Source organism: Elgaria multicarinata, chromosome 1, assembly GCF_023053635.1.
Source record: "Elgaria multicarinata webbii isolate HBS135686 ecotype San Diego chromosome 1, rElgMul1.1.pri, whole genome shotgun sequence".
Lineage (NCBI taxonomy): Eukaryota > Metazoa > Chordata > Lepidosauria > Squamata > Anguidae > Elgaria > Elgaria multicarinata.
The window spans coordinates 219,121,555-219,145,391 of NC_086171.1; the positions used below are offsets into that span (position 1 = coordinate 219,121,555).

The following is a 23,837-nucleotide window of genomic DNA, read 5'->3' on the forward strand; positions in this document are numbered from 1 at the left end:
CCCCGTCCCCTGCCGCTCCACAGGAGGAGATGGACACCAGCCCCATGGTCTCGTCCCTGCTCAGCGGCCTGGCCAACTACACCAACCTGCCCCAGGGCAGCCGGGAGCACGAGGAGGCCGAGAACAACGATGGCGCCAAGAAGAAGCCTGTCAAGGTACGGGGCGAGGCGGCCCCCTGGCTCGTGGAGGGGGCGCAGAGGCCGCCGTGTCCGGCCCTGGGCTCCAGGCTGCTGAGGGCCTGTGTGGAACCACAGCGGGGTCCTCCTGGAGCCGCCCGGGAGAGCCTCCTGACCTGGCGGCGGGGGCGGTGCTGGCGGTCTGTTTCTCCTCTCTGGGAGCTTGGTGCCCCAACTCGGGAAGGGGACGCTCCCTCCTCGGCCAGAGCCCTCCAGGGCTTCTGCCAGCAGGGCCACCCCAGACCCCACCCCTGTGTTCCGGATGGGACTGCGCCCCCGTTGGAGCCCGCCCGGGATCACGCCCAACGACTGCGTTTGAAGCTGGTGTTCCCTCGCATGCATTAACGCCCTATGTCCCCCGCCCCAGCATTGGAGTGCTGTGAATCACTCCCGTGATACAAATTGCCCTCTGGGAGGATCGAGAAGAGATCCTGGCCCGCCTCTGTGTGGCAACCTTTCAAGGGCTTGAAGAGGTCTGTCATGCCTCCCCCCCCCCCCCGCCCGCCCCACTCACCCTTCTCTTCTCCAGGCTAAACCTGCCCAGTTCTTTCAGTCTCTCCTCACAGGGCTTCGTTTCCATGCAAAGATGTTTTCCTCTGTCGACGGCCGGAGAATGAGCTGGGCTCCGTGAGAAAAGCATCAGTGCTGAGGGGCAGAGGTTTTGCAAGTGAAGCAGTGGGCTGCTCCTTCAGAGGTCCTGGGGCACTGCGTGGAGAGGAGCCCGTTCCGCTCCTCAGGCCTGCTTCTCATGGATCCCAATCTCCTTCCTCCCTGAGCCCGCCATTCCCCGGGTGAGGGACGGGAGCCCCCGGTGCCTGGGCGCCTCCTCACAGCTCTGTGCTTCTTCCGGCAGGCTCCCCGGATGGGCACCTTCATGGGCGTCTACTTGCCCTGCCTGCAGAACATCTTCGGGGTGATCCTTTTCCTCAGGCTGACCTGGGTCGTGGGCATTTCCGGGATCATGGAGTCCTTCTGCATGGTCATTCTCTGCTGCTCCTGCGTGAGTTGCCCCTCGGGGAGGGGTGGAGAACAGAGGCAGCTCCGAGAGAGCTCCGAGAGAGCCCTCGCTCAAGCCCTCCGCATCCCGGCTTGGCCAGCCTGGCTCCCCCCCCCGCCTGGAGGTGGCTGCTGCACGGCGCGCTCACACTGGCCCCTGCTTGGAACGCCGATTGCAGCCCGGCTGGGCAGCGTCCGGCCAGGCCCAGCGAGCCAGGACAGAGCCAGATGCCGGAGCTGGAGCTCAATGTGCCTGCCTGGGTGGGCAACGGTGCAGGGAGACCGAGCGGCAGCGGCCGACTAATCCCCGCCCGTTGCTGGGAGACTCCAGGCGCATCGTGGCCCAAAGGTCCTGCCCGGCCCACCCGTCTCGCGGCGGCTTCCAGGAAGCCACAGCTGCGCCACGAGCAGCCAAGCTGCCTCTCTGTGGGTGGCAGCCCCAGCCTTGCCCGCCCTTCTTCCACAGGGACCCGGCCTCCGGCCTCCCAGCTGCTGCCCTCTAGCACATTGGCACAGCCCAGCTCCTTCCGAGGGGTGCTGGGTTCCCCTGCCTGAGGGTGGCTGGATCTTGGCAGCACAGTCAAGGGCCTGGGTCCAAGGAGAAGCCAGGGGCCGCATCCTGAGTGCTTCTGGCCTGGGTGCAGATTTCCCGCTTCTGCCTGAAACCCCTGCCTAGTTGCCCCCTGCTCTTTACTGCCCCCCCACACACACTGACTACATGGGTGTGTGCGCGTGTGCTTGTGGTAGGTTCAGTTCTCCCTTGCCCTGTGCTGCATCCGCCGCCCTGCAACTCCCCCTCCAGTCATGCAGGGATTGGACAAAAACAACAACCCCAAAAGGGAACCGTGTATTCTCCTGTCTGCCTGGTCGTAAATGGGGACCGGGGGCTGCTTCCTTGCCGCCTTCCCCTCCCCACTCCAATGCCTCTGCCTTTCCTCCCCCCTCCCCCCCCCCCCACAGACGATGCTGACGGCCATCTCCATGAGTGCCATCGCGACCAATGGAGTGGTGCCAGGTAGGTAGAGGGTTGTGGGCTGGGCGGTGTCGGGTGCAGACAAGAAGGCACGGGGTTGATGGCGGCTTTGATTGAGCCCCCCGCCCCTGGCTCAGCGGCTGTGACTCCCCCGCTCCCCACCCCCAGCTCTGCCTGAATGCTTCCTGCACCAGCAGGGAGACCCCATGGCTCAGAGAGAGCCGGTCCAACAGCATGGCTGCACCCCCCCGGGAAGCGGGAAGCGCCCCCTGAGCAGGGCCCGTGCCCTCCCCAGAACCCCCCTGGGCTTGGCCTAGGGCACCAGCAGTGGGGCCAGCACAGTGGGTGTTCCCACATGGCTGGACTGTGTGTGTGTGGCGGGGGGCAATGCTCCCCCCGTGGTCCCAAGGAAGGAGGCCTCTGGCAGGTGGGCTTCCATCCCAGGACTTCCTGGAATCCAGAGCTGCTGGAATGAATCCTACCGGGGAGTGGCTTCCCTCATCTCTGAGTGAGTGCAGCCACATCTGGGAGCAGGGCAAGGGGGGCCCTGGGGTGCTGCCAGCTGGCCAGGAGGTGGAGAAGGACATCTTGCTGTGACCTCTCTGCGGGCAGCCTGATCCTAGGCTGCGTCCTCCTCCTGCGGCTGCTTCCCCCCCCCCATGGGGTATGGACTGAGGTGCAGCAGCCTGGAGCACTGGAATCAAGCTCTCCCCCCCCCCATTTCCCAAAGGGGCTGCACGCGTGTTCAGTTCTAAGAGCCCGCAGCGTCTCCCTGCCCACACCATCCATGGCCCAGAGGCGGCATTTGCTGTTCCTGGGGTGGGCCACGGGCCACATCCCTCCTGCGCCCCCCCCCCAGCCACATCCAGCCCTCAGCCTAGTTTCAAAAGTTCTGCTCCTTCCCTTGGTGGGGGAGGGGGGAGAAGGCAGACGCCCAAAGTGGGGGGAGGGAGAGAAAAGGAGGTGGCCCAAAGAGAAAGAGAAAGGGACGGCCCCTGCCTACGGATGGCTCTTCTCCTGCCCCTGGCCGGCTTGGGCTCCATCCTTTGCCAGCATGCCTCCCCCCACACACACACAGAAGATGGGAAAGTGTCCCTGAAGGAAAAGGGGTCCCTTGCCTGGATTATCAGTGTCACATGATGGGGGCCCTTTGGGCCGGATGGGGGCTGGGCAGCGCGTCTGGTTGCGTGGGGTTGGGGGTGGTTTCAGCCAAATGAGCAAGGACCTTTTCTGAGAGGGTGAGGGATCCCGTGCAATGTTGCTCACGCGTGTGCTCCCCCCCCTGCACCCTCTCTTTCTGCCTGTCTCTGCAGCTGGCGGCTCCTACTACATGATCTCGCGCTCGCTAGGTCCGGAGTTTGGCGGCGCTGTCGGGCTCTGCTTCTACCTGGGCACCACTTTTGCAGGTGCAATGTACATCCTGGGCACCATTGAGATCCTGCTGGTGAGTGCTGGCGGTGGGCGGGCAGGGGCGGAGTTTCTGCCAGGACGGAGCGTGGGCAGCGGCGGCAGGGTGGCCTGGCCTCGTCCTCCTAGCCCAAATCTCCAAATGCCTCAGGTATCCAGTGCTTTTTCACCAGGGGGAAAGAAAAGATGACAAAGATCACACAGAATCAACCATTCCTAAGTACACTTGTAGGTTATAAAAGTGCATTTTGTAGAGACCAGGGGGCCAGAGACTGTGAGAGAAAGCCTCCCCTGCTCTTTTGCATGCTCACATCACTCTCTCTCTCTCTCTCCCTCCCTCTCTTTGATGCATCCACTAACAAGGCCCCATGTTGATGGCCTGGGGTCTGTGCCCCGAGGTGCCGGGCTCCCAAATTGGCACTCCTTCCCAGCATCTGCATGGGAAGGAGCATCAGATCAGAGTTGCCGCTGCTGCCGCTGGCAGAACCAAGGAGAGGGGAGGAACAGGGCAGCCGGCTCCCCTCCCTCTGATCGCGCTCTGGCTGCCCCGTTCCTCTAACCCCCCATCATTGTTTCTTTTTAATCTTTAGATGCGAAGGTTCGCATCTACAGATTAAAATTTTTAAAAGGTGGTGGGAGAGGAACGGGGCAGCCAGAGCGAGCTCAGAGGGAGGAGAGCCGGCTGCCCTGTTCCTCCCCCCTCCCCGGCGCTTGTTCCAGTAGTGGCGGCAGCCTCCCAACTGCCCTGTTCCTCTCCTCCCACCCCCCCATTTCTTTTTTTAAAAAATATTTACAGTGTGGAGCCCGGAGCTCTCTGTCTGCCCCCTTCCCACACCCCTTTTAACCCCCCCCCCCTTAACTCCGCAGAGACGTGAAGCCTGGCTCCAAGCTAAAGTCCCCGACTTTTCTTAGCACGGAGCTTTGGAGCTTTGCCCCTGGATCCCTTCAGAGTGGCAGCTGTGTCATGTAGATCACCTGCCGCCACTCCGAAGCTCCCCCGGGGTGAAGCGCCCGTGCAGACGAGCCCAAGGCTTCACCATTACCGGTGCAAGGCAATATAAGCAAATCTGTGGATTGCATGTTGTCAGTGCACAGTCACAAAGAATAATAATCTTACGTTATACACAGGCGTCCTGGAAAGAAGATTCTTTAAGAAACAAAGAATCTGATATACTTAAAAGTGATGATACTGAATACTGAGATACAAGAATAGAATAGGCATATGTCTCCCCTTTAAATATGTATGTATAAATCTTAAGTTAGCTGCTCAAAGAACAGACCTCTCATCTCAGTCCCTGGTGTAATGCAATGCCCACCCCCCACCCACCGACCCACAGGCACCGGCTTCTGCTTTTGTCTCAGTGCATCCTCCTAGAATCATAGAATCCTAGAATAGCAGAGTTGGAAGGGGCCTACAAGACCATCGAGCCCAACCCCCTGCTCAGTGCAGGAATCCACCCTAAAGCATCCCTGACAGAGGGTTGTCCAGCTGCCTCTTGAAGGCCTCTAGGGTGGGAGAGCCCACAACCTCCCTAGGTAACTGATTCCACCGTCGCACTGCTCTAACAGTCAGGAAGCACTGACTGTGGGACATGATGTTTGCTGTCATGTGTCCAGTGCTTGGACTCAATGCAGATCCCATGCTGGGAGTTCAGAAGGCACGGGGAGAGCTGGGCCCTTGCAGCCGAGACCCCCTCGAGTCCCCACAGCCTATTCTGAGGAAGGGGCAACCCGTCCGGACCCCAGCCTCCTGCAAGCTGTGGCAGAGGAGCTGATTCCAATTCATTTAATATTTCCTTCCTTCCTTCTAATATTTGCACTTTTCAACCACTATAATTTTCAAAACATTTCCCAGTAACAAATGAAGCAACCTTCTTAACTAATACCAGTTGTCGTCGTCCCCCATCCTCCGAGCTTGCTCAGCACCATCTTCTTGTGCCAGAGGAAGGCGCAAGAGCCTCTCTAGGGTCGACCTTGCCTCAGAAGAGCCAAAGAGACCCCCTGTCTCATCTTGCTTGTGGGGTGGGGGGGCAGTGGGCAGAGTTCTGGAAAACCCACCTCCTTCCCTGCTGCAACTTCCCTGTCCTCATCTTGGGGCCATAGCTAGACCTAAGGTTTATCCCAGAATTGTCCTGGGGTCAAACTTGTTCATCTAAGTGCCACACAGGGCTCCAGCGCTCAGGCAGGAATCAACCCTGGATGATCCTGGGATAAACCTTAGGTCTAGCTATGGCCTGGGGGTCCCTCTGCATCCATGTCCATCTCTTCAAGCCCCCTGTCTCTCCTCTCCCCCTCCATCATGTACTCAGTGGCAGAACCTGCCTCCACCAACCCACCACTGCCCTGCCCTGGTTCCGCCCTGGTCACGGAATAACTGGACACGGAATAACGGGCTCAAGTTAAAGGAAGCCAGATTCCAGCTGGACATCAGGAAAAAATCCTGACTGTTAGAGCAGTACGACAATGGAATCAGTGACCTAGGGAGGTTGTGGGCTCTCCAGCACTAGAGGCCTTCAAGGGGCAGCTGGACAACCATCTGTCAGGGATGCTTTAGGGTGGATTCCTGCATTGAGCAGGAGGTTGGACTCAATGGCCTTGTAGGCCCCTTCCAACTCTGCTATTCTGTGATTCTATGACCACAAGACATGGTCATGGCCACCAATTAGGATGGCTTTAAAAGGGGGATTGACAAATCCCTGGAGGAGAAGCCTATCAGTGGCTGTTAGTTGTGTTGGCTACGTGCTGCCTCCAGTATCAGAGGCAGTATGCTTAAGTTCACCAGTTTATTAATTAATTAATTTAATTTTATGCCACCCAATAGCTGAAGCTCGCTGGGAGGTTCGCAACAATTAAAACTATAAAATAAAATATAAAAGTTTTTAAATGTACTATTAAAATATATATCCAAACAGAAGCTAGCAGCAGTATACAAATTTAAAATACAAAACCAGATAAAAACAAACTGAAAAACTAAAATGCCTGAGAGAATTGAATAGGTCTTACCCTGGTGCCAAAATGAGCGAATGGAGGCACCAGACCAGCCTTTCTGGAAGCTCATTCCACAGCCAGGGTGCCACAGCAGAAAAGGCCCTCTTCTTAGTAGCCTCACTTCCTTTGGCTCCTGGGGAAGGATTTCTGAAGCTGACCTTAGGGCCCGGGCAGGTGCATGGGGGAGGAGGCGACTCTTCAGGTAACCTGGCCCCAAGCCATTTAGGGCTTTGAATGTTAGTAGCCACACTTTGAATCGGACCTGGACTGGCAGACAGTGCAGCTGAAAGAGTTGCTAGGGCACTTGGGCAGGAGGGCCTCTGTTGCCCCCATGTCCTGCCAGTGGGTTTTCCAACAGAGTGCTGGACTTAGAATCAGAATCGTAGAATAGCAGAGTTGGAAGGGGCCTACAAGGCCATCGAGTCCAACCCCCTGCTCAATGCATGTTCTGATGTTCTCATGGCTGGTGGCCCTAGGAGACCTCTACCTGGGGAAGGATTGCTGAAGCTGATCTTAGGGTCCAGGCAGGTACATGGGGGAGGAGGCGACCCTTCAGGTAACCTGGCCCCAAGCCATTTAGGGCTTTGAATGTTAGTAGCCGCACTTTGAATCGGACCTGGACCTGGACTGGCAGACAGTGCAGCTGAAAGAGTTGCTGGGGCACTAGGGCAGGAGGGCCTCTATTGCCCCCATGTCCTGCCGGTGGGTTTTCCAACAGAGTGCTGGACTTGATGGCCCCTTGGTCAGATCCAGCATCAGGACTCTTCTGATGTTCTCATGACTGGTGGCCCTAGGAGACCTCTACCTTATTATGTGCATTGGCAAACAATAATCCATTACATTTATCCTCCCACTGATTAATTATTGCCCTAAGATTTTTTTAAAAAATATTTCATTCAGTGGTTCTGCATGATAGTTCATTTTTAGACACAGTTTGATCTCTCATTTATTAAAAGAAGGAGATTTTATATATTGTTTAAAGTTGGAGATTTATATTGGGTTCTTAATAGGAATCATATCTGTGAGTTACAAATTGCAGTATTACTCGAAATGAATTGGCATCATTTCATTGCCTTGCATTGGAATAAGCACGTTTGCACCTTTAATAGGCCCCCACAACCTTTGTTTTTGTGCTTGTGAGTTTGCTTGTGACTTTTCCCATTGGTTGAGCTTGCAGTATGCACATCCCTGATGGAACCAAAGTCAGGAGAGATTCTTCCCCATGAGAATTCCCAGGACTTGGCGCCCAGTTGGAGCTCAATAAGGAACTCCTGGTTCTTTGGGGGGGGGGTCTTTTGGCCTGTGTGTTTGCCTCTTGGTCCACTTCTGGAGAGCGCAGTTGTATTTAGATCAGGTGTGGGCAATTACATCAGGCCCAGGAGCCATTTTCACCCCCTCAGGCTGCACCCCGTTGGGCATTGCACAGTCCATGGGACAGCCCCCCCCCCCAAAGACCAATAGCAGTTTGCTGCCGAAATTTGGTGGCAAACTGCTCCATAGCACTCTGCTACCGTGCTAAAAGAGTGAAATTTAGCTTGTTCTCAAGCTGGATTTCCCCATTTTGGTGCTCAGTAGTGCAAAAGCACCACTTTTCCCTATAAAAATAATGTCTATATTTGCTGCCATTGAATTTGGCAGCACGGTGGGGGCCACCCAGGGGACGGTGGGGGCCACGTGTTGCCCACCTCTGGCTTACGTTGAGTAACGGGAGGCGTGATAGAGGCGCACACAACTCTGCATGCTGTGGAGAAAGAGAGGCGCTTCTCCCTCGTAGTGCTGGAATCCATGGGAGCGACCCATGGAGCTGGACGGTGGCAGATTCAGGACAGAGAGCAGGTTCTACTTCTCCACGCAGCACTTACTTAAACTAGGGAATTTGCTCCCACAGGATGTCGTGATGGCCACCAGCTTGGATGGCTTTAAAAGGGGGCTGGGCAGATTCACGGTGGAGAAGTCTGTCCATGGCCACGAGCCCTGATGATAGAGCCAGTGCTGGGGGGGGGGGGGGGGCTGCATGCCTCTCAGTGCTTCGGCGCATGACCAGGGAGGAGGTGCTCTTGCACACCTGTCCTGCCTGTGGGTTTCCCCAAGGCAGCTGGTTGGCCACAGTGGAAACAGGACACTGGAGCAGAGGGGACTCTGGTCCGATCCCGCACGGCTCCTCTTCTTACAACCTTACATGAGGAGGGGGACAGAGGTTGGAGGTGGTGGGTCAAGCTCGGCCTGGTGTGGGCTGCCCCTAACGCCCCGTTCCTTGCCTCCCTCTCAGGCGTACATCTTCCCTCCCATGGCCATCTTCAAGGCAGAGGATGCGACCGGGGAAGCAGCTGCCCTGCTGAACAACATGCGAGTCTACGGGACGTGCGTGCTCACGTGCATGGCCACCGTGGTCTTCGTTGGGGTCAAATACGTCAACAAGTTCGCCCTGGTCTTCCTGGGCTGCGTCATCCTCTCCATCCTGGCCATCTACGCCGGCGTCATCAAATCTGCCATTGACCCCCCTTCCTTCCCGTAAGTGCCTGCAGCCAGAAACAGCTGTTTCAGGGAGGGGCTGGTGCCTGGGAGGCGGGGGCGGGGCAGATGCCGGAGCTGCGGGGTCTCGTGCGCTTCACGGCAGAAGCTGCACCGCATCCGGACGTTCCTGGCAAATGATCCCCGATTCGGAAGTACAGGCAGCTTCACCTGGGAAGGTGAATGGCACCACTGGGTCGTCATATGGGGCCTGCCCTCACCTGAGCCCTTCCTTGCCTGTCAGCTTGTCCCAAGGTGGGCGTTTCGCACCAGTTTCCGTGCGCTTGCCTGGGAAGGGGCCAGAGGTACATGCAGGGCACGCTGTCGCCACGCCGGACCTCCAGGTTTAATCCCCGCGGCAGCATCTCCTGTTGAAAAAGGCATTGGGGGGGGGGAAGGGTGTTGGGGGGAGGGCCGCCACGCCGGTCTCTGCCTGAGACCCCGGACAGCCGCGGCTGCCAGCCAGAGCCTACAGTCCTGGGCCGAAAGGGGCGAGGAGCGGAAGGCGGCCGCCCTCCTCTTGGCACGCCTCTTCCTTTGCCACTTCTGAGCACACCGTGCTGAACATGAGAGGAACGTCAGAGTTGCGCAAGGGCAGAAACGCCCCTTGCAAAGCTGTTTCACCTTAGAAATGAGTGGGGCGCTTATGATGAACGGTCGGCTGCGTGCAAATACAACTTTAAATCAAGGGAGGGGGGCTGGTCATCAAAAAAGGAGGGAGGGGTGAGTGGGCGGGTGGGTGGGCAAGCCTACAGTCAACCTAAGAGTCCATTTTAAGAAAGAAAAGGCACCAATAATCATAGAGTAGGAAGAGAGCTTTGAGGTCATCTAGTCCATCCCCCTGTTTCACCCACAGAATCCAGCTGCAAAATCCCTGGCAGGCAGGCATCCGGCCTCTGCTTAAATACCTCCAGTGCCCCCTGAGGCGGTCTAGCCACTGCCCCAAAGCCCTCACTACTGGCAGGTTTCCCTTCATGTTTAACCAAAATCTGGGAACCAGCCATTCCCGCTCCTTGGTTCTCGACCTGCCCTCCGGAGCCACAGACAACACGTCTGCCCCCATCATCTGCATGGCAGCCTTTCTGATCTCTGACAGCCGGACTCTTGCCTCCCCTGAACTCTCTCTTCTCTGGGCTACACCCACCCACCTCTTCCGACTATTCCCCACGGGCCTCCAGGCCCCTCACCGTCCTGGCATTCTCCTACTCCCGGCTTCAAATGGGGTCCCCCGAACTCCGAATGCGGCCTGACGAATGCAGAATACAGTGGAGCTCCCACATCCCGTGATCTGGACCCTGCGCTTGTGCTAACGCTGCCCAAGATCGCATTCGCTTTCCTAGCTGCCGGCACGTATTCAGCTTGTGACCCGCTAAGACACCTCGGTCCTTTTCACACGTGCTGCTGCCAAGCCAGGTCTCCCCCATCCTGTACTTGTGTCTTCGATTATTATTTATCTTTTTTGTACCTTAATGCAAGACTTTACATTTATCTCTGTTGATCCCTTTTGAGTCTTGATCCTGACTTCTGTGGGGCTGGCAATCTTCCCCAAGCAGTGGGTCTGCCTCCTCCTCCTCCCTGACATCTTCCCTACAGGTTTGGGCTTTCATAGAATCATAAAATCATAGAATAGCAGAGTTGGAAGGGGTCTACAAGGCCATCGAGTCCAACCCCCTGCTCAATGCAGGAATCCACCCTAAAGCATCCCTGACAGAGGGTTGTCCAGCTGCCTCTTGAAGGCCTCCAGTGTGGGAGAGCCCACAACCTCCCTAGGTAACTGATTCCATTGTCGTACTGCTCTAACAGTCAGGAAGTTTTTCCTGATGTCCAGCCGGAATCTGGCTGCCTTTAACTTGAGCCCGTTATTCCGTGTCCTGCAGTCTGGGAGGATCGAGAAGAAATCCTGGCCCTCCTCTGTGTGACAACCTTTTAAGTATTTGAAGAGTGCTATCCTGTCTCCCCTCCATCTTCTCTTCTCCAGGCTAAACATGCCCAGTTCTTTCAGTCTCTCCTCATAGGGTTTTGTTTCCAGACCCCTGACCTTCTTTCCCCTTGTACTGCTCCTTGGGGAGACGTCCCTCCATCCACCTCCTTATCCGCTCCCTTTCCAAGGCTCAACTCACCAAAGAGCTCCTTGAACAGCCACGCCGGATTCTTTAGAGGCCTCCCGTTTTCCCTTCTAATAGGAACGTTTTCTGATGTCCCCATCATTATTCCACTTTGCAGAACCTCCCATCCCTCTTGAACTCATTTTTCCTTCAGAATTTCTAGCCGTGGGACCCAGTCCAGCTTTCCTCTGAGCTTTTAGAAACGGGCTTTTCTTGAGGCCAGGCTACACCTCCGGCTGTACTGCGGTGCGGGGCTTGGATGCTTCACCCCGGCTACAGCCCATTCCTCAAGTGGACCCCAAGGAGCAGCTAGTCCTGTTTTTTTTAAAAAAAATTCAGTTGCCATGGCTGAATAACTTCATGCTTGGTTTGGCCCTGAATTCAGGAGAAGGAACTAGGAACGGTCCGGAGGCCATGGGAGGACCTCAGCTTTGTGAGCCCTTCTCACACCCAGATAAGCTGATGCAGGCAGGCCCTAAACATGGAAGATCATGCAGGAACTTGCCTGTGCTAAGTCAGGCCAGGGGTCCCTCTGGCCCAGTACTGCCCACACCGCCTGCCAGTGACTCTCCAGGGTTTCAGGCAGGAGCCTTTCCCGGCCTTACCTGGAGACAAATGCCTTCTCCCAGGCATTTAACAGCATTTAACAATGCGAAGTTTGTTTTTAACGGACCCCAGAACCGTTGTTTTTAAATGGATAATGTTTTTATACTGATGTCTTTATGTTTTTGATGATTTTTAAATTTTGTATACTTTTTTAAGGTTTACTGTTTTTAACTTTTGTAAACCGCCCTGAGAGCTTTGGCTATGGGGCGAGATATAAATGTAATAAATAAATAAATAAATGCTGCTGGAGATCGAACCTGGGGCCTCCAGCATGCAAAGCAGCTGCTATCCCACTGAGCTCCTCTACTGACCCCCACCACAGAAGAGGCATCCATGCCCCCAGGCCTGGCCACAGAAAGACGACTCCAGATCAGTACTTCTGAAAGGGGACTGGGCTTTGGTGACCTTCTTTCCCAGAGAAGAGGGTTCATTTGATCTCTGTTCCGCTGCCACTTCATGGAATCATAGAATAGTAGAGTTGGAAGGGGCCTCTAAGGCCATCAAGTCCATCCCCCTGCTCAGTTACAAGAATCCACCTTAAAGCATCCCTGACAGATGGCTGTCCACCAGGTGCCTCTTGAAGGCCTCTAGAGTGGGAGAGCTCACTGCCACCCTAGGTAACAGGATCCATTGTCATACTGCTCTAGCAGTCAGGAATATTGTCCCGCTGTCCAGCTGGAATCTGGCTTCCTTTAACTTGAGCCCATTATTCCATGTCCTGCACTCTGGGATGGTCGAGAAGAAATCCTGGACCTCCTCTGTGGGACAACCTTTCAAGTCCTTGAAGAGTGCTCTCATGTCTCCCCTCCGTCTTTTTCCTCTCCAGGCTAAACATGCCCAGTTCTTCGAGGCTCTCCTCATAGGGCTTGGCTCCCAGACTTGCACGGCTCCTCTGCTGTGCTGCTGCAGTGACAGGGGCAGGAGGGGGAAGAGGGCTTTCTGGGTGAACATGAAAGGCTGAGAAGGAATGGTGGCTCAGGCACATGGGGCCAAACTAGCCAGCTTCTCTGGCCTCCTGGGTGGGACGATGAGAGCACCAACAGTGAGAGCAGCAAGCCAGCAGTGCCCCTGGGTGGGGAAGGGGCACATATCTGCATGGGGCCCACTCTGGAAGGGCGGCCCCCAGCGGAAGAGCCCGGCCCATGCTTCCCCTCCCTCTCTTCTTCCTGCCAGGATCTGCCTGCTGGGGAACCGGACTTTGTCCCGCCACGGCTTTGATGTGTGTTCCAAGTTCGTCCAGGTGGGCAACGAGACCATGGGCTCCCAGCTGTGGGAGATCTTCTGCTCCTCACGCTTCCTCAACGCCACCTGCGATGAGTATTTCGCACTGAATAATGTCACTGAGGTCGAGGGCATCCCTGGAGCTGCTTCTGGCCTCATCCAAGGTACGCCGAGCCTGGTGGGACCCCAAGATGTAACCTGCCTTTCGCAACAGCGTGGAAATTGCGGGGTGGCAGTTAGCTGAGTATCTGCTCCGGGTAAACTGGTTGAAAGCATTATTAAATATACAATTGTTAAGCATGTGGACAGACAAGCCCTGCTGAAGAAGAATCAACACGGCTTCCGCAAAGGCAAGGCCTGTCTCACCTTTTAGGGTTCTTTGAGAGTGTCAATAAGCATGTAGACAAGGGTGACCCGGTGGACAACAGGTATTTGGACTTACAAACGGCTTTTGACAAAATTCCTCACCAAAGACTCCTGAGCAAAATTAGCAATCATGGACTAAGAGTCCTCTTATAGATCAGAGAACAGAAAGTAGAACGTCATTTCTCGCAATATTCTCCATTTTGAACTTGTTCATAAATGATCTGAAGTCCAGGATGAGCGGTGAGGTGGCCAAGTTTGCCGATTACGGTGGTTAAAACAAAAAGGGATTGCGAGGAGCTCCAAAGGATCTCTCCGTACTGGGAGAGTGGGCATCCAAAGAATGGCAGATGCGGTTCAATGCACCCTGTGATGCACCCTGGAGCAAATACGCTGATGTCATGTGTGTGCTGATGGGATCTGAGCTGGTGGTGACCGATCAAGAAAGAGATCTTGGGGTTGTGGTGAAGGACTCTGTGAAAATGTCAACCCAGTGTGCAGCTGCTGTAAAAGAAAGAAAGAAAGCAGCAAATTCCATGTTGAGCATTATTAGAAAAAGAATTTTAAACTGCCATTGAAATAAATCTATGATACAACAACACTTGGAGTTTTATCATAGAATCATAGAATAGCAGAGTTGGAAGGTGTCTACAAGGCCATCTAGTCCAACCCCCTGCTCCATGCAGGAATCCACCCTAAAGCATACTTGACAGATGGTTGTCCAGCTGCCTCTTGAAGGCCTCTAGTGTGGGAGAGACCACAACCTCCCTAGGTAACTGATTCCACCGTCGCACTGCCCTAACAGTCAGGAAGTTTTTCCTGATGTCCAGCTGGAATCTGGCTTCCTTTAACTTGTGCCCGTTATTCCATGTCCTGCACTCTGGGAGGATCGAGAAGAGATCCTGGCCCTCCTCTGTGTGACAACCTTTCAAGTATGTACAGTTCTGGTCACCACATCTCAAAAAATGTATCGTAGAGCTGGAAAGGATGCAGAAAAGAGCAACCAAAGTGATCAAGGGGTCGGAATCACTCTCCTATGAGGGAAGGTTACGACATCTGGGGCTGCTTAGCTTAGAAAAAAGTCAAGACGACAGTCAACGGTGGGGTAATAATCAACTCGACAGTTGTTTATCCAGGCGTTGACTCCACACACAACATGGTCACAACCAACCGTGGTGTGGATTAGTAGCAGCCTTGAGTTGACTATTGGTCCATGCAGAGTTGACTCACTCGTCGCCTGCTTTCTCTCCCTGCCTCAGTCCTCCCGCTACTATCCCATCAGCCATTGCTGCAGAAAATCTATCCTGCCAGCTGGAGTGGAGCGGCAGCCATCGCTTTGACTGCTCTTGCCTTGCAACTCTGTGGCTTAGGAAATAACCAGGGGTGCCCTCCACACAACACAATAACCAATGGTGGTTCAGTTAGCCAACTCTGCATGGCATTGGTTATTTGCATTGAATATTTTGGCTAAATAACCAACCGTTGGTTAAAAAAACTCCCTCCACACAACACGATAACCCATGGCGGGTTAAATAACCAACCGCCGACTATTTAAACCGCCATTGGTTATCGTCTTGTCTGAGCCCAGTCTGCGTCAAACTGTGGGGCTTCCACGAGGCCTCTGGTGGGCCACCGTGGGACAGGATGCTGGACGAGAGAGGCCTCGTGGGTCTCATCCAGCTTCAGGGCTCTTCTGATGCTCATGTGGAACGGGAACGCTGGGAAGAGATGGGGAGGGAGGGAGGGAGGGAGGTGTTTGCCCTTCTGGTAAATCCCTCCTGCCCACTGTCCCTTCTCCCTCGCAATGTTGGCCGTGCATGACCCGAGCATCTCTAAAGAGAAGCAGGCAGTGTGAACATGCCTCCTGGGAGCTCCGGCCAGCCGCCAAGGTCAAGTGGGCTTCCAGGCACCCTGCTGAACTCAGGCTGCGATCTGGTGACTTCAGGGAAAGGAGAGAAAAGCTCCCCGCCCCACTACACCCCCACCCCACCCCCACCACGTGCCTCTTGCCCAGGGCGGGATTAGCACTGGTGTATGATTATGAGCACTGAAACGGCCTCTCTCCCTGGCCTGCTGCTCTGCTGCTTAATCAACAGGCAGCTATTCCCTCCCTACCCCAGGGGAGAGCTCCTGCATGACAGGCAGAAATTCAGTGGGTCCAGCTTCCTCATCTCTGCGCCTTTGGGGTGGGGGTCTTTCCAAGCCTTGCAACAAAAGGGAGCCTGCAAGGTGGCGGGAGAGATTCGCCCCGGGCCTTCTGAGTCTTGACAGCAGCAGGGGGCAGGACTGTGCAGCAAGGAAGCCTCCCCCCATCCCATCCCCTCCCCACGTCCGCCAAGGGACGCGCTCCGAAGTGCCTGCGGGGGGCGAGCAGGCAGGGGCGGTTTCCACTGGGCATGCGCTCTAGCCAGGGTAGGGAGAGCATGGTGGGGGGAGCCGCTGAGGGGGCTGCCCCTGGCCCGACAGCCTGACTGCTCTCTCTCCACAGAAAACCTCTGGAGCACCTACTTGCCCAAGGGGGTGATCATTGAGCGGACGGGGATGACTTCAGTGGCGCCCTCCGACGCCGTGCTGGACATGGACCAGCCGTACGTCTTCAGCGACATGACCTCGTACTTCACCCTCCTGGTGGGCATCTACTTCCCCTCCGTCACAGGTAAAGGCCCTCCACCCCCGCCCAGACTGCCCCCCAAGGGACGTGTGGGGTGGAGCCTTGGGGGCGCCCCGCCGGCTCTCCCGAGCTCCGCTCTGCTTACGGCTTCTTTTGGCTGAGAGAGGTGTCTAACGTTAGGGCCGGCTCTCTCAGCCCCTTGTCACGCCCGCCATCGCTACAGGGCGGGTATTTCTGCAGGTGGGGGGGATGATTTGGAGCTGGGGCCTCCCTTTCCCCAGCAACCAGAATCCCAGCGCTTCAGCAGTTGTAATGGGCCCTACACCCCCAGCCCCACCCATGGGCCAGGGATCGAGGAGCAGCCCCTCCCCCTGCTGCCCAGAGGTTGTGTGTGGGGTGGGGAGGCTGCAGCGTGCCTGTGATCAAGGCACTCAGCCTCGGGCCTCGTGTTGGGGGCAGAAGGCCGAGCCCCTCCTGTGACACCCCCCCCTAATGATGAGCAGCTGCCTCGAATGAGGCTGCCAGGCACTTTTGGCGAGAAGCTGGGGGGTGCGAAGGGGTCTGTGACTATAGCTGAAACACTGGTTGACTGGGAAATGCTGGAAAAGGGCAAGGCTGGACAGGCGGGGGAGGGGGCAGCTGGGTTTAGGGTTCAGAGAGAAACCGCCCCCGGCCCTTCCTGCTCCTGGCTGTTTTCCAGGGGGTGGATGGCCCTGGCAGACCAGGGCTTTGTTGCCTCTGTCTACCCCCCCACACTTTGGGCAGGGATGTGCAAGCGGTGTGGCCCCCTGTGGGCCCCTCACCGCCCTCCCCTCCCCTCCCCTCTTCTCCCCCCTTCCCAGGGATCATGGCTGGATCCAACCGGTCTGGAGATCTGCGTGATGCCCAGAAATCCATCCCCACTGGCACCATCCTCGCCATTGCCACCACCTCGGCAGTCTGTATCCTTGGCTGGGGCGGGGGGAGCCTTGTGGGGGGGGGGAAGGACCCCGGCTAGCCCCTGGGCTTCCAAAAGGGAGGCAGCCCCCTGTCCTTGGCCTCCCTGGGCCCCCTGGGGGTGGGTGGCTGCCATCTTGAGGATCACCTGCAAAGCCTCCATGTACTGCTGCCACGGCATCTCCCCAGAGTGACGTGGGCCCCTCCCTGCTCACCGTTCTGAAAACCGAAAGCCAGGCGGCCTGGGGGATGCTTAGCTGGGGTCTGTGCTCAGCAGCCCAGTCCCCCCCCCGCCCCAGCCAGCCAGTGTGCGCATGGCCAGCTGGCGACGGGCAGCAGGCCTAAAGACCCCACTGGACCGTGTCCTCGTAGCCGGCCAGGCAGCTCTGTCTTGGCATCCAACCGTTCGCTGAAGAGGTGCCGCCCCGCCTTGCCTCTGATGGAAGTGGAGCAAACACCCAGTGGGACGTTCAGGTGCTCCCTCCACCCTTGGTGGCCCCTGCCAGGCCGGGCCCTGGCCGGCCGTCCCGTTGGCTGTCCCCCCCACCCACTGGGGAGTCTCCCTGTGGCATCCATCCATCCATCCATCCATCCGTCCGTCCATCCATCCCGACCCTTCCTTAACGCTCCGCCAGACATCAGCTCCGTGATCCTCTTCGGGGCCTGCATCGAGGGCGTGGTCCTCCGGGACAAGTGAGTAGGCTTCTGGCCCCGGCTGAGGTGGGCCCCGGCGGGTCTCCTGCTCCCCTCCCTTCTGTGCGCAGGGTCGGAGCGGGGCTGGTGGGCCGCTGGAGGGTGGGGAACTCGGCCCCTGGTGCTTCTCTGCAGCAGCCTGGGCCGCCAGCCTTCACTGCAGCCTGCCAGCCCTCCTGGCAGCGGGAACCGGGCTTGTTACTCCCCAGATGTAGGCCACCCAAGCTGCTGCTGCTGCTGTTGCTGCTGTTGACGGTTTTGGGTCATTAGCGCTCACAAACGTTGCAGGCTTGGCAAAGTAGCCCTGGCTGCAGGGAGGGGGAGGAGGGGAGCCCCTGGGGACCCAATCCTGGGTCGGCGGCTGCAGGTGTGCAGCGGGAAAAGCAGCCCCCTCCCTTGGCTCTGCCGCTGAATGCTCTGCCCCCCCCCCACTTGTGCACCCCAGGGACGGGAGGTGCCAAGGAAGGAGGCGGAGGCTTCCCTCCCTCACGCGCAAAGAGGAAGGGGGTGGTATCCGGCCGCGTGGGCAGAGGTGGCTGGCCGGGTGACTGGCTGCCCCCGTTCGCTTTCAGGTTTGGCGAGGCCGTCAGTGGCAACCTGGTGGTGGGCACCCTGGCCTGGCCCTCCCCCTGGGTGATCGTCTTCGGCTCCTTCTTCTCCACCTGTGGAGCCGGGCTGCAGAGCCTGACGGGGGCCCCTCGGCTGCTGCAGGCCATTTCCCGGGACGGCATCGTGCCCTTCCTGCGGGTGAGTGGCTGCCGCGAGGGGGCCGTGCCGCTTGCGGGGGCTCTGGGGGCGGGAGGAGCCTTGCTGCGCCCCCGGGCACGTTTGGGCACAGGCGTTGAGCGACCAGGGCCTGGAAGGGCAGGTTGGAGGTTGAGGCTGGACGTCGGAGGAGGAGGCCCGTGGCAAGCACGGCCCCCCTCCACCCGCAGCATCTGGCCACTCTCTCCAGAGCCCCACTGGCCCCCTCCCCGTGCCAATCTCCTCCCGTGGCCAGGGGGCTCCGGCGAAGCGGGCTGGGCCGCCGTCAGCGGTGGCACCGGGGTCGCTCCCTGCCGCTGCTCAGTGCCACTGGTGAGGCGCCGCTCCGCAAATCCGAACCGACGGCTCCCTTCCCCCGCTCCTACGGGGAGCAGCAGCTAATTTTAAACTCGCTTCCCAGGCCTGGCTGCCTTTTGTTTTGTGTCTTGCTTTTTTGCAGTGTTCACTTGAGGCAAGAGCTGTGCTGGTTAATAGGAGGAGACAATCCCTTCTCCTGCCCCGGCTCCTGCCTCTAAAGACCATCTCTCCCACGCACACCGGGGGGACGGGGGGGGGGCGGCGATGGGGAGACTTAAGAACATCAGACGAGCTGTCCTGGATCGGTCCAAAGGCCCCTCAGCCTGGAGGAAAGAGGCAGTTCTGATACGGCTCATAGCAGTGGATAGACGCACACACACCCCTCCTCCTCTGTGAATTTGCCTTGAAAGCCACCGAAGCCAGTGGCCACGGCCTCCACATCTCACGGGAGCACAAATTCCATAAAAGCTCGGTGCGTGGTGTCCTCCCCGTGGCCTGCCTTGCCACTCAGACTTCAGGAGGCGACCTGGGTTCTAGTCTTGCCAGAGAGGGAGAGGCATGCATCTCTGCAGCCCTGCTGTGAACTCTGGAAGCCAGCGAGGCCCCTCGAGCTCCCCCCCCCCTCGCTCAGGATCAGCCCCGTGGAAGCAGATGAAGCCCCTTCCGACCCCGTGACCCCCCCTCTCCCCGGTGCGCCTCTTTGCATAGGGCTCACCACCAGCCTCTCACCAAAGCTCAAGGAGAGATGCGAGGAAGGGGCTGAAATGACACGTCATACACCGGAGCCCTTAAAACCTGAAACAAGCTCAAGGGGCCACGCACGTTGAGGCCTGACCCTGCCCACCCCCAGCACTTCACCACTGGGCTTTGCTTTCCTTGGAGCGGCCCTTCAGCGGCTCTCTCTCATGCGAGCCCTGAGGCAGGATCACACCAACGGGGGCCCATCTTGTCCTGCACCCTGTTTTGTCACTGGCCAAAGTGGTGTCCCAAAGGGAAGCCCCCAAGCCAGCGATGAGGGGGGCTTGTGTACCTCAGGGACTGGAAGTCAGAGGCGTCCTGCTGCCCTGATCCTGCAGCTGCCAGTGGCTACCATCCATGCCAGCCCAAGGCGTCCTGCTGCCTGAAGTCAAGGCCAAATGCCCAAATGCTCCGTCCATTCAGGGGTCTGGAAACAAAGCCCTATGAAGAGAGACTGAAAGAACTGGGCATGTTTAGCCTGGAGAAGAGAAGATGGAGGGGGGACATGATAGCACTCTTCAAATACTTAAAAGGTTGTCATACAGAGGAGGGCCAGGATCTCTTCTCGATCCTCCCAGAGTGCAGGACACGGAATAATGGGCTCAAGTTACAGGAAGCCAGATTCCGGCTGGACATCAGGAAAAACCTCCTGACTGTTAGAGCAGTACGACAATGGAATCAGTTACCTAGGGAGGTGGTGGGCTCTCCCACACTGGAGACATTCAAGAGGCAGCCAGACAACCATCTGTCAGGGATGCTTTAGGGTGGATTCCTGCATTGAGCAGGGGGTTGGACTCGATGGCCTTGTAGGCCCCTTCCAACTCTGCTATTCTAGGATTCTATGAGCTCCCTCCTAGGGCCAGAATTATCCACCCACCACACAAAACCCCTGCTGCACAATTCAGGCCCTACCTTTGGCTATCCCCCACCCCCATACCGCCTCAAGCCGTCCACATCATCAAGCAGAAGACTTGACGATGGCACCAGCGCTAGCAGCCATGGACAGACCCCTTCCTTCACCCTCCCTGAATTTTCCCAACCCTGGTTTGAAGCCATCTAATCCCACTGGCCACGGCTACCTCTTGGGGCAAGGAGGACCTGGGGCGGGTTAGAGGGGCCACCGGGATCCCCGCAGGTGTCCTGCTCAGGGCCCCTCCCTCTCCCGGGTGGCTTAGTTCTGTGCAGACGTCTCCTCCTGCCACAGGCTTCTCTTGCAAAGGCTTGGGGGCTGGAGAGGAGCAGCAGCTGGGGCGGGTCGGCAGCGAGCCTCAGAGCTGGGCCAGGGGGCTTCCATTGTGCCACTCTGGCGAGGACTTCTGCCACTGCCCAGGAGAGAGGTTCTCCCGTTCGCTTTGGGTTATATGTACCACGAAGAGCAGCACTTCATTCAGAGGGGCCCTAGTTCTGCCCCACACGCCTCCTGCCGGCTTCTCTTCTAGCAGCCCCACAGCTGCTTTTTTGGGGGGGGGGATGACGATGACAACATAAAACATTTTCTTAATACTGTTTTATAAAGACTGGAGTAAAGACATGGGGAGTTGTTCAGCTTCCTTTTTATCCGCCGCCCCTGCCAGCCCCATGACCGTTTCCCTCCGGCAGGCTTTCTGCATGCAGGACGAAGCCAGGCCGGCCTTCTGCACCCCACACGCATGCCAAGGAGCGCCTGTGAGCTGCACCGGCCCTTGCTTGGAGCCGTTGACTTCCAGGTGCCGCCCCAGTGCTCATGCGCCGCCGTAGCCTGCCCTTGAGGTGTCAACTTGAAGTAGCCTTGATGTGTCAGCCGAAGCAGCTCCTGTCATATCCACCTTGTCTGCTTCGCCACACGTTTCACAAGGCGCTACAAGCCCACGGCTTCCACGGCCGCAGGCGGACTCACGGGGCCCTCCCTGACCGAATGCAGTTTCTCACTCAAAGCCGTTTGTGGAGCTGCCGTCTGGCTGGAATCATAGAATCATAGAATAGCAGAGCTGGAAGGGGCCTGCAAGGCCATCGAGTCCAACCCCCTGCTCAATGCAGGAATCCACCTTAAAGCATCCCTGACAGAGGGTTGTCCAGCTGCCTCTTGAAGGCCTCTAGTGTGGGAGAGCCCACAACCTCCCTAGGTCACTGGTTCCATTGTCGTACTGCTCTAACACTCAGGAAGTTTTTCCTGATGTCCAGCTGGAATCTGGCTTCCTGTACCTTGAGCCCGTTATTCCGTGTCCTGCACTCTGGGAGGATCGAGAAGAGATCCTGGCCCTCCTCTGTGTGACAACCTTTTAAGTATTTGAAGAGTGCTCTCATGTCTCCCCTCCATCTTCTCTTCTCCAGGCTCAACATGCCCAGTTGTTTCAGTCTCTCTTCATAGGGCTTTGTTTCCAGACCCCTGATCATCCTGGTTGCCCTCCAGGAACAGGCTTGGCCCCTGCCCAGGGCCTGCACTCTCAAACGGAGGAGACGGGAGGGGGGGCACAGGGTCGTGGCCTGCAGGGCTACGCTCTTGCTGAGCCCCCGTGGATGCAGCCCCCACCCCAGGCAAGAGCACTCCCACCTGCCCACTCACACCAGTCCCCTCTGGAAGGAGAACTGGGATGTGACCGAGACTTCTTTGCAGCTGCTTCTCCACTATTTGGGCCCTCTGTGCTGGGGCGTTGTTATTCTGGGGCCTGTGCAGCACCTAGCTTACATTTGGAAACATGGAGCTAGCAAGGCCCTTGGGTCCTGCCCACCACCGAAGAAGCACCCCTCCCCCCAAATGAACCATTTTGCGACAGCAAGAGGCAACACTCGTCTTGTGCATTCTGCAGCCAATAACCCCAGGGAAGGGGGTGCAAAGGACTTTTTGGGCAAAGGGTACTAGATACTCAAAATTCTAGAACCCAACAGGGACATCCCATGAAGCTGATTGGTGGGAGATTCAGGACAAATAAAAGGAAGGACTTCTTCACACAGCGCAGAGTTAAACTTTGGAATTCACTACCACAAGATGTAATAATATTTATTTATTTATTACCCGCCTCTCCCTCTGGATCGAGGTGGGGAACAACACCAAATAAAATATAATACATAAAATTAGTTAAACAAGCATATAAAACCAATGCAATATTAAAATAACAGTCACAACATCTTAAAATTCTTAGATTTAAAATTCATCTGGGTAGGCCTGCCGGAAGAGACTAGTCTTCACAGCTGTCTTAAACTCAGAGAGAGCTTTAAGCTGATGAATCTCCTCCGGCAGGCCATTCCACAGTCTGGGGGTGGCAGAAGAAAAGGTCCTCTGGGTAACAGTTGCCAGCCTTGTTTTTCTTGGCTGGAGTAAATTCTTCCCAGAGGACCTGAGTGTGGGGGGCGGATTGTACGGGAGAAGGCGATCCTGCAGGTAGCCTGGCCCCAAAACATGTAGGGCTTTAAAGGTAATAACCAACATTTTATAATTGGTAGCCAGTGAAGAGTTTTTAAAACTGGTGTAATGTGGTCACCCCTAGGGGTACCGGTGCCCAACCTGGCTGCCACATTTTGCACTAGGTGAAGTGGAGCGCATTGCAGAAGTCGAGCCTCAAAGTTACCAGCGCGTGCACGGCCGTCTTTAGGTCTTCCAACTCTAGGAAGGGGTGTAGCTGGCGTGTCAGACAAAGCTGATAGCAGGCACTCCTGGCCGTAGTGATGGCCACCAATTTGCATGGCTTTGAAAGGGGGTTGGATAAATTCCAGGAGGTGAAGGCTCTCAATGGCTACTAGCCCTGATGGCTGTGTGCTGTCTCCAGTATTCGAGGCAGTAAGCTTGTGTGCACCAGTTGCTGGCGAACATGGGTGGGAGGGTGCTGTTGCACCGTGTCCTGCTTGTGGGTCCCTGGGTCGACATTTGGTTGGCCACTGTTTGAACAGAGCCGTGGACTCGGTCTGATCCAGCATCAGGGCTGTCCTGATGTTCTTATGTTTGAGCCCCAAGAAATGTTTCTTGCCCCACTGGGAAGTGGAGGGCAAGCAGTGGTGAGCAGTGGGGGGAAGAGCCCTCCCCCCCCCCATCCTGGCAGCCCCCTAGTGAGGCCTGTTCCACTTTTGCCCGGCTCTCTTGAAACATCTCACTCTGGGCTCCCTTTCCCAATGGAGATCTCGGGGTTTTCTTTGTTCTCCCTCAATGCTCAGGTCATCACATCACCACATCCAACAATTATGCTGAACAATTATACGTTCACCATGTGCACGTCCTGCTTGGTCCAGAAAACCGACGGGGCCTTGAGATGGGATTGTATGAGGGGAAATTAGGAAAGTGTCTTGGGGAAGAAATGTGCAGCTGTGGAGTTGTATGAAATTTACCCAGTTTCATGAAGAGACCAGTACAGGTGATGCAGGAGGAGGAAGGGAGGGGCCAGTGGAGAAGCCCGCCCCCGATCCACTGCAGGAAGGCCCACCTCCCCCCACCTTCAGTGAGGCACCGCTCTCTGCCCTGGCCATGGGGTGCAGACTAGGGG

The 23,837-nt window shown here is 56.9% G+C and overlaps 1 protein-coding gene across 1 annotated transcript in view; it reads left to right on the forward strand.

The window, feature by feature from the left end:
• Nucleotides 1-23,837, forward strand: part of SLC12A5 (solute carrier family 12 member 5) — a 67,646-nt gene that overhangs the window by 31,416 nt on the left and 12,393 nt on the right. The window contains exons 3-12 of the mRNA XM_063147517.1: nt 24-155; nt 1,030-1,176; nt 2,133-2,187; nt 3,459-3,589; nt 8,810-9,051; nt 12,936-13,147; nt 15,835-16,002; nt 16,800-16,898; nt 17,529-17,586; nt 18,159-18,333. Of these exons, the coding sequence (XP_063003587.1) occupies nt 24-155; nt 1,030-1,176; nt 2,133-2,187; nt 3,459-3,589; nt 8,810-9,051; nt 12,936-13,147; nt 15,835-16,002; nt 16,800-16,898; nt 17,529-17,586; nt 18,159-18,333 (1,419 nt within the window). The remainder of the gene's footprint in view (nt 1-23; nt 156-1,029; nt 1,177-2,132; nt 2,188-3,458; nt 3,590-8,809; nt 9,052-12,935; nt 13,148-15,834; nt 16,003-16,799; nt 16,899-17,528; nt 17,587-18,158; nt 18,334-23,837) is intronic.